At 46.8% G+C, this 7,882-nt stretch overlaps 1 protein-coding gene across 1 annotated transcript in view; it reads left to right on the forward strand.

Annotated features, from left to right (window-relative positions):
• The window catches only part of LOC107297665 (class I histocompatibility antigen, F10 alpha chain-like), a 16,303-nt gene that overhangs the window by 3,482 nt on the left and 4,939 nt on the right, over window positions 1–7,882 (forward strand). Inside the window, exons 2-4 of the mRNA XM_015827024.1 lie at window positions 607–882; window positions 4,781–5,050; window positions 7,703–7,744. Of these exons, the coding sequence (XP_015682510.1) occupies window positions 607–882; window positions 4,781–5,050; window positions 7,703–7,744 (588 nt within the window). The remainder of the gene's footprint in view (window positions 1–606; window positions 883–4,780; window positions 5,051–7,702; window positions 7,745–7,882) is intronic.

Here is a 7,882-nt window from a genome sequence, read left to right on the forward strand (position 1 = left end):
TGCAGCCATGCTCATTTGTAGAGTTGACACCAGTTCTGGTTTTCCCACTCAAAAGCTTCCTTAATTAAACAATAAATTCCCTCGCCTGCACCCACCGGGCGTTCACATTGTCCAATAGTAATACTTCTTCTTGTTATGGGAAAAGTCCACTTCTCCATTGAGCACCTGCGTTAGTGACCTTGGTGTTATCAGTACTAAACTCTCAAAGATGCCTCGGTTGCCTAGATACCATCCCTCCCACCTTTGCATCCCACTATCTTGTCAAGCTATGAGCAAGGGAGAAAATGTACGGTGAATCAGTCTTTTTACTCTGCCCCCTTATTGCCCAGTTATATTTGAATAAACTGTTTTTGCAATGATTTTGCATTATTCTCCCAGGGTAACAACTTTGAAGACTCTGAGTGGTACCCCCACCACATTCAGCTGTTTCACTTTCCCCTCCCTCCCTCCCTCCATACTTCATGGCAGGCTGACAGCCACGAATGCCAAGCTCAAGCGTGTGATGGCAGTGCCATATTGCACCTCATGCTGCAATTCCCCTGGAACCTCAGTCTGTAACCCGCCTGCAGTCCCTCCTGACTCTGCCCTGCTCTCGTTTCTCCCCAGGCTCCTCCCCTCGCGTAATCCGTGTGAGCTACTCTTCTATAATGGAGGCTTGTCCAGGGCTGTCACCCTTCACAGCTGAAGGTTATGTGGACAATCAGCTCATCACTCGCTACGAAAGCCGCACCAGGAAGTTGCATCCTCGAGTAGATTGGATAAATACACTGGAGAAGCAAGATTCCAGATTCTATAACAGGTACACCTGGATTTTGCAAAACGATGAGAAACGCTTTCAGGCGGACGTGCCCATGCTCCAGAGACGCTATAACCAAAGTGGAGGTAAGTGAGGGGTGGGAGAGGCGTAGGTGCTATCCTGCAAGAAAGGAGACGGAGGGGAAAGCTCCATTTTCTTACGGATCTTCCTGCCTTCCTCATGAATCAAACTGATTGGTCCACAATAAGCTGGTTGCTGATGCTCTGGCCTCTTCCCTCTTGCAGAACTCAAGTGGGCTCGAGTCTAAAATGAAAATATGACAGTCCCACCGAGAAGCATCAGGAATGTGAATTTTTGTGTGGGTGTGGGTGCAGAGAATTGAGCAAATTGAGCCCAACATTTCTGTTGCTAAGTGAGACATTTGTTAAATGAGTTTTGCCCCATTTTACGACCTTTCTTGCCCCAGTTGTTAAGCGAATCACTGCAGTTGATAAGTTAGTAACTGTTCTGTCCCAGCCTACGTGAGTTCTTGTTATGCTCACAAGGAGAAACCCCTCTTTCAACAAGCAGGCAGGAACTGCAAGAAAAAAACCAACCCCTTTTATTCTCACAGACCTGAGTCAATGTCCAAGGCAAACAAACACAGTTCACAGAAACTCGATCCTCAACACGAACGGTTGCCTTCGGCAACCAGCACCTCCCACACCTTCCCTTTTATAATTCAGGCAAGGTGAGGCTTCCTAATGCTTTCTCCTTTGCCTTTGGAGCCGCCCCATTGCACTGCTCTGTCCTACTCACTTCTCTTGCCTGTGCTTTCGTGCATCCTGGATATTTCCCAACTGTTCTTCATCACTGTCCATCTCAGGCTCCTAGCACAGTATGTCTCAGCCTGCGCGCGAGTAGAGGGGCTAGGCTCCTTGTCTGACTGTAAGTCTTGGAGCTCCTAAGAGCCTTCCTCTGACTCTAATGTCACTGCAGGTCCTTCCTGTTCATCTGATTCCTCAGACTCACTTGCTGGATCCACTGGCTGGCGAGGAATCACAACAGTAACCCAGTGCTTAAGTGAATCTGGCTTCCCCCATTGACTTTGCTTGTCAAAAAGTTGCAAAAGAAGGTCATGTGACCTTGGGACAAAGCAACCATCCTAAATATGAAACAGTTGCCAAGTGTCTGAATTTTGACTACATGATCATGGGAAGGTCGTAACTGTGAAAAATGGTCCTAAGTCACATTTTCAATGCCGCTGTAACTTTGAACAGTCACTAAACAAACTGTTGTAAGTCTAGGACTATCTGTAGAGAGTTTAGGGAGAAAATGTAGGAGGCCAGCACACACTTTATTTTTATACAAGGCTGCAGATCTGTACATTGGGGAAACAAAACAACCACTTTACAAACGCATGGCACAACAGAGGAGAACAAACCCATCAGGACAAGATTCAGGAGTCCATCTGTATTTAAAANTAAACAAACTGTTGTAAGTCTAGGACTATCTGTAGAGAGTTTAGGGAGAAAATGTAGGAGGCCAGCACACACTTTATTTTTATACAAGGCTGCAGATCTGTACATTGGGGAAACAAAACAACCACTTTACAAACGCATGGCACAACAGAGGAGAACAAACCCATCAGGACAAGATTCAGGAGTCCATCTGTATTTAAAAGACGAAAGCCACTCTTTCGAAGACAGCAAGGTCCACATTTTGGACAGAGAGGAACGCTGGTTTGAAAGAGGGGTCAACGAAGCCTTCTGTGTCAAAATTGAATAGAGGGGAAGGGATACAACATCAACAGAGGGGGAGGGATACAACATAATCTGTCTCCAGTCTACAACACAGTCCTTTCAGGCAATTCCAAGAAGGCTCCACGCCCATTTGCACCTCTCAGGTGACTCTGAGCACACAGGTGAACCCCCAAGTGGCCTAAATGACTCTCTAAAAGAATGCAAATGACCAGCGGTCTGCAAGGAGTGTAAGTCCTTCCATTCCCCCACCACCCGGTCAGAGCTGAAGCAGCTTCTTGGATGAGAAGCGAAACGTCTTCAAAGAAAAACAGGAAAGTCCAGTTGCCACCTGAAAAAAGCACCTTTGACTGAGAATCTCCATAGACACATACCAGGCTCCATACTATGGATGGGGCAAAAACGTATTTATTGACCCAAGTATTTAGACTTATTTATGATGTTTCTATGCAGGCAGCTCTCCTCATGCACGGAATGGAGGGGTATTCTTCCAAATGTCCATGGAAATGGAGGTCAGATTTCAAAGACAGCCAGATGGGGAATTCTGGGAGTCGAAGTCCACTCCTCTTAAAAGAGCCATAGTTGAGAAACACTGTGTGTTGTCTCCTTCTGGTTTCTCCAGAAACTGGGCACTAAAAGCCAATTTCATTAGAACTAACTTTATTTAATGGAAATGGAAATTCTTACAAGGGAAAAACAGGCAATGCTCTCTGTGATGTGATGTGCAAGAGGTATTTTGTTCGGTCATGGCACGTTCATTTCAAGGGGCTGGCTCGTAAGTTTAAGGACTTGCCCCTACTGTCCCTCTCAGGAAAGGACAACTCTTGATGCCGTGTGGTTAATCAAAAGAACTTTTACCGAGAGACAGTGGTTGCAGTAAGACCAAGTGGAATCTAACATTCCTGCGCAAAGCACCAAGCTATTCTTCCCCCGCAGAAACACAACCCCCCTGACCAGTCCACCGGCAGCCATTACAGCACTGAATGGCGGTTTTGAGAATGCTGAGGTACAGGACGGATAGCGGGACATCCTCAGGACTCAGCGACCTTGGAGTCGGGCTGGAACCGGCAGGCAAGGAGTCCATTCTGTCTCTGAAGATGATCCACCTCCCTAATTCCCATCTGGTCATGGGCTGTTTTTGCCAAAAATTGGAAGAAAATGCCAGTTTGGGGCAAAAGTCACAAATTGCAATCATGTGACTATGGAAAGCTGCAAATGGTGGTAAATACACAGTGGTTGCTCAGTGCCTGAAATACAGCCATGTGACCACAGGGAGGGAAACAGCTGTTGGTTTCGGAATCAGATCGTAAGTACCTTTGGGGAGGCCCATCTAACTTTGAACAGTCGCTAACCCTAACAGTCCTAAGACTACCTGTACATCCATATAATTTTCATACAAAGAACAGAGACTAGACTAGACTAGACTAGACTAGACTAGAATAGAATAGAATAGAATAGAATAGAATAGAATAGAAACTTAGAGATATTTTAGTCCAACCCCCTGCTCAGGCAGGAAACCCTGTACAATTTCAGACAAATTTTTGTGCAGTCTCTTCTTTAAAGCTTCCAGTGTTGGAGCATTCATAGCTTCTGGAAGCCAATCATTCCACTGGTTAATTGTGTTCACTGTCAGGAAACTTCTCCTCAGTTCTAGGTTGCTTCTCTTCTTGATTAGTTTCCATCCATTGCTTCTTGTCCTGCCCTCAGGTGCTTTGGAGAAGAGGTTGACCCCCCTGTTCTTTGAGGCAGCCCCTGAGATATTGGAACGTTGCTATCATGTCCCCCCTCGTCCTTCTCTTCGTTAAACTAGACATACCCAGTTCCAACAACCATTCCTTATATGTTTTAGCCTCCAGTTTTGCTCTTCTCTGCACTCTTTCTTGATTCTCAACATCTGTAACAAATATCATCCACAAATGCTAACAATATAGATCATTTGCCTTCACAATTTCAAATTATCTGAAAGTGATCTCAGGAAAGGCAACTTCACTCCAGTGCCAGGAGATGTGGGCCTCTAAGAAATCCTGTCTTAATTAAGGAAATTTGGACTGCATGAGGAATTTTCCAGCCTTGTTTATAGTGAGTTCCTTTATAGTGAGAAATCTGTCTTACAGATCCCAAATTCTGTTTCAACCTTGACTGGCCTTCAAGATCTCTTCCTGTAATCCTTGTCTTTCTTGCTTTCTTCTCTCGGCAGTCACAGAATCTGGAGCTCCAGCAGGAAGTGGCTTTCTCTGATTTCCTAGAGAACTTTTCCTCCTAACCTCGGGGATGCTTCTTTTAGGCTTTCACATCGTCCAGTTGATGGTCTTCTGTGAAGTGGGAGAAGATGGGAAAAGGAGCGGCCACTGGGAGTACGGCTATGATGGGCGGCATTTTCTTGGCTACGACATGGGGACCGGCATCTGGACAGCAGCTGACAAAGAAGCCCAGTGGCTCAAGCAGAGGGCTGAAACCGCCATCAAGCATCGTTTCACAGATTACCTGGAGAATATCTGCATGGCGTGGCTGCAGAAGTATGACCACTACAGATTGGAGACATCCTTGAGGGAAGGTATGGAGAAACAGCCAGAGAGAAAGTATGGGAGCTGCATCTGCTTAAGTGTTGCAAGTGTTTCCTGTGTAGGCTTGCTGGCAAAGAACAGGCCAGATGACCCAGTTGACTTGTTTTCTGCTGGCTATCGTCAGCCGATGTGCTGCCCCACTCACTCACACCCAGGTAACTGTGGTTTAGTGAGTTTATTAATGTTCCCCAGTAATTCCCTTTACCAAGATTCAGAACTCTCCCTATAGGCCCAGCCACAAGCAAGCCAAGATTAGTCCACAAAGCAACTGGTCAATAGTCCACAAATAAATGAAAGTTGTTCAAACAAATAGTTCCAACAAACAAACTTACCTAAATCCACCAGGCCAAAATAAAATACACACTCAAAAGCTCACTTAGCAAGAAAAGTTCAGAGTCTCCAAGGCATGATTCCAAACAGTGAAGCAGGAAGCATGATGATGAAAGAAACAGCCGGCAGTAACGCCTCCCTATTCCTGCTGTCCTAAATAGCCAGTTTCCCAGTGCAGCCCATCAAGACGGGCAGGGCCTTCTCCCTAGTAGTCTGGCTGACCTCCACTGCTCCTGCCTTTTCTCTGCCCTGTGTGCTCTCGGATCAGGTGCAGGAGGCAGTTCCTCCTCCTCTTCGCTGGCCGTCTGTCTCTGCAGGCTTTCCCCAGCTGAAGCCTCCTCTGATTCTCTTTCAGCTGGATGTTCAGAGTCATTATTTAACTGAGCGAGGAAGAATCTGGAGAGTCGTCCAGGCGATTGCAGCCTTGATGCTGCCTTGTTTTTAGCCCTCTCTGATATTTTTTTTTTAAAAATCAGTCTCTAGAAGTGGAAATAGTAGTGTCAATCTTATAAGGCAGACATGTCAAACACAAGGCCCGGGGGCCGGATGCGGCCCACAAAGTGGTTTCGTGTGGCCCGCGAAGCCATCCTAGAAACGGCCCATCTGCCTTGGCCCTGGCCTAGGCCAGCCGGGAGCCAATGTACAATGTTGTGGTGGCCATCTATGCTGAAACGCATTCAGTCTTAGATCCATAAGCCCCCCCCCGCATGGCCTGAGAGGAACAGTGTGGCTCCTCCAGTGGACCATGCCTTGGCACTTGCCCTGGTCCTACCCCCTTCTGCCAGAGACCCTCAGATCTGTCCCACTCTTGCCCAGGCCCCCACAGGCACCCTTGACGCGAATGATATAGAGCTGGCCACAACCACTCCATCCATGCCCACCCAGTAGGCCGCACCCACTCTGGCCACACCCACCCGGCCCCCTGTGGGCAACCGCAATGCTGATGTGGCCCTCAATGAAATTGAGTTTGACACCCCTGTTTTAAGGGAATCCAGACAGGAAACAGGACCAGAAGAGTTAATTCGAATCAAATCAAATGTGCTGCCCCATTCACTCACACCCAGGTAACTGTGGTTTACTGAGTTTATTAATGTTCACCAGTAATTCCCTTTACCAATATTCAGGGTCTCCAGTGCACGATTCCAAACACAGTGAAGCAGGAAGCAATGACGAGGAAACAAACAGCCGGCAAACTGACACATTCCCAGTAACGCCTCCCTATTCCTTCTGTCCTAAATAGCCAACTTCCCAGTGCAGCCCATCAAGACAGACAGGGCCTTCTCCTCCGGAGTAGTCTGGCTGACCTCTGTTGCTCCTGCCTTTTCTCTGCCCTGTGTGCTCTCGGATCAGGTGCAGGAGGCAGTTCCTCCTCCTCTTCGCTGGCCGTCTGCCCCTGCAGGCTTTCCCCAGCTGAAGCCTCCTCTGATCCTTATTCGGATGGCTGTTCAGAGTCATTATTTAACCGGGTTCCAGACGTGCCAGGAATGGGCTCATCCTGCCTTGAGCTTATGTCCAAGAAAGAATCTGGGAAGTCGTCCAAGCGATTGCAGCCTTGATGCTGCCCTTGTTTTTAGCTCTCTCGGATATTTTTTTTAAAAAAATCAGTCTCTAGAAGTGGAAATAGTAGGGTCAATCTTGTAACGGAATCCAGACAGGAAGCAGGACCAGAAGAATTAATTTGAATCAAATCAACTTGATTTGGCCACAGATGATTAGACACACAAGGAATTTGTCTCCGGGACAGAAACACTCAGTGTACTTGCAAGGCAACAGAGAAAATAATAATACAGCTCGACTTACAGACACAATTGAGGCCAAAATTTCTGTGGCAAAGCGAGAAATTTGTTAAGTGAATTTTGCCCCATTTTACAACTTCTTATATTTGTTAAGTGAATCACAGCAGTTGTTAAATGAGTAACACGGTTGTTAGGAGAATATGGCTTCCCCGCTGACTTTGCTTGTCGGAAGGTTGTAACAGGTGATCATATGACCCATCATGAATACAAGTCAGTTGCCAAGCATCTGAATTTTGATCATGTGCCCATGGGGATGCTGCAACGGCCGTTAAGTGTGAAAAACTAAGTCATTTTTTCCTGTGCTGTTGTAACTTTGAATAGTCACTAAATGATGTCAGTCGAGGGGTACCTGTATTTAATAAAGTGCTTTTATGTTTGTTTTTGAAACAAAACTATTCAAAGCAGCTTGATTTATTTGTAGACTCCTAGAGTTCTGGTTGCATGTGCGATGCACAAGTCAAGCTGATTTCTGGGGAGGCTCAATTTTGATTCTAACGCCCCCCTTTTTTTCCCCAGTTCCTCCAGTGGTGACAATGAGCAGCAGGACAGAAGCTGATGGTATGGAGAGGCACGTCTGCCGAATCCACGGCTTCTACCCCAGGGAGATCGATGCCTCCTGGACGAGGGATGGGGAATTCTGGCTGCAAGACACCTTCCATGAGTCTCTGGCCCCCAACTCAGATGGGACCTACTATT

This window comes from Protobothrops mucrosquamatus, unplaced genomic scaffold (assembly GCF_001527695.2).
Source record: "Protobothrops mucrosquamatus isolate PMUCROS unplaced genomic scaffold, P.Mucros_1.0 scaffold3450, whole genome shotgun sequence".
In the NCBI taxonomy this organism is placed as follows: domain Eukaryota; kingdom Metazoa; phylum Chordata; class Lepidosauria; order Squamata; family Viperidae; genus Protobothrops; species Protobothrops mucrosquamatus.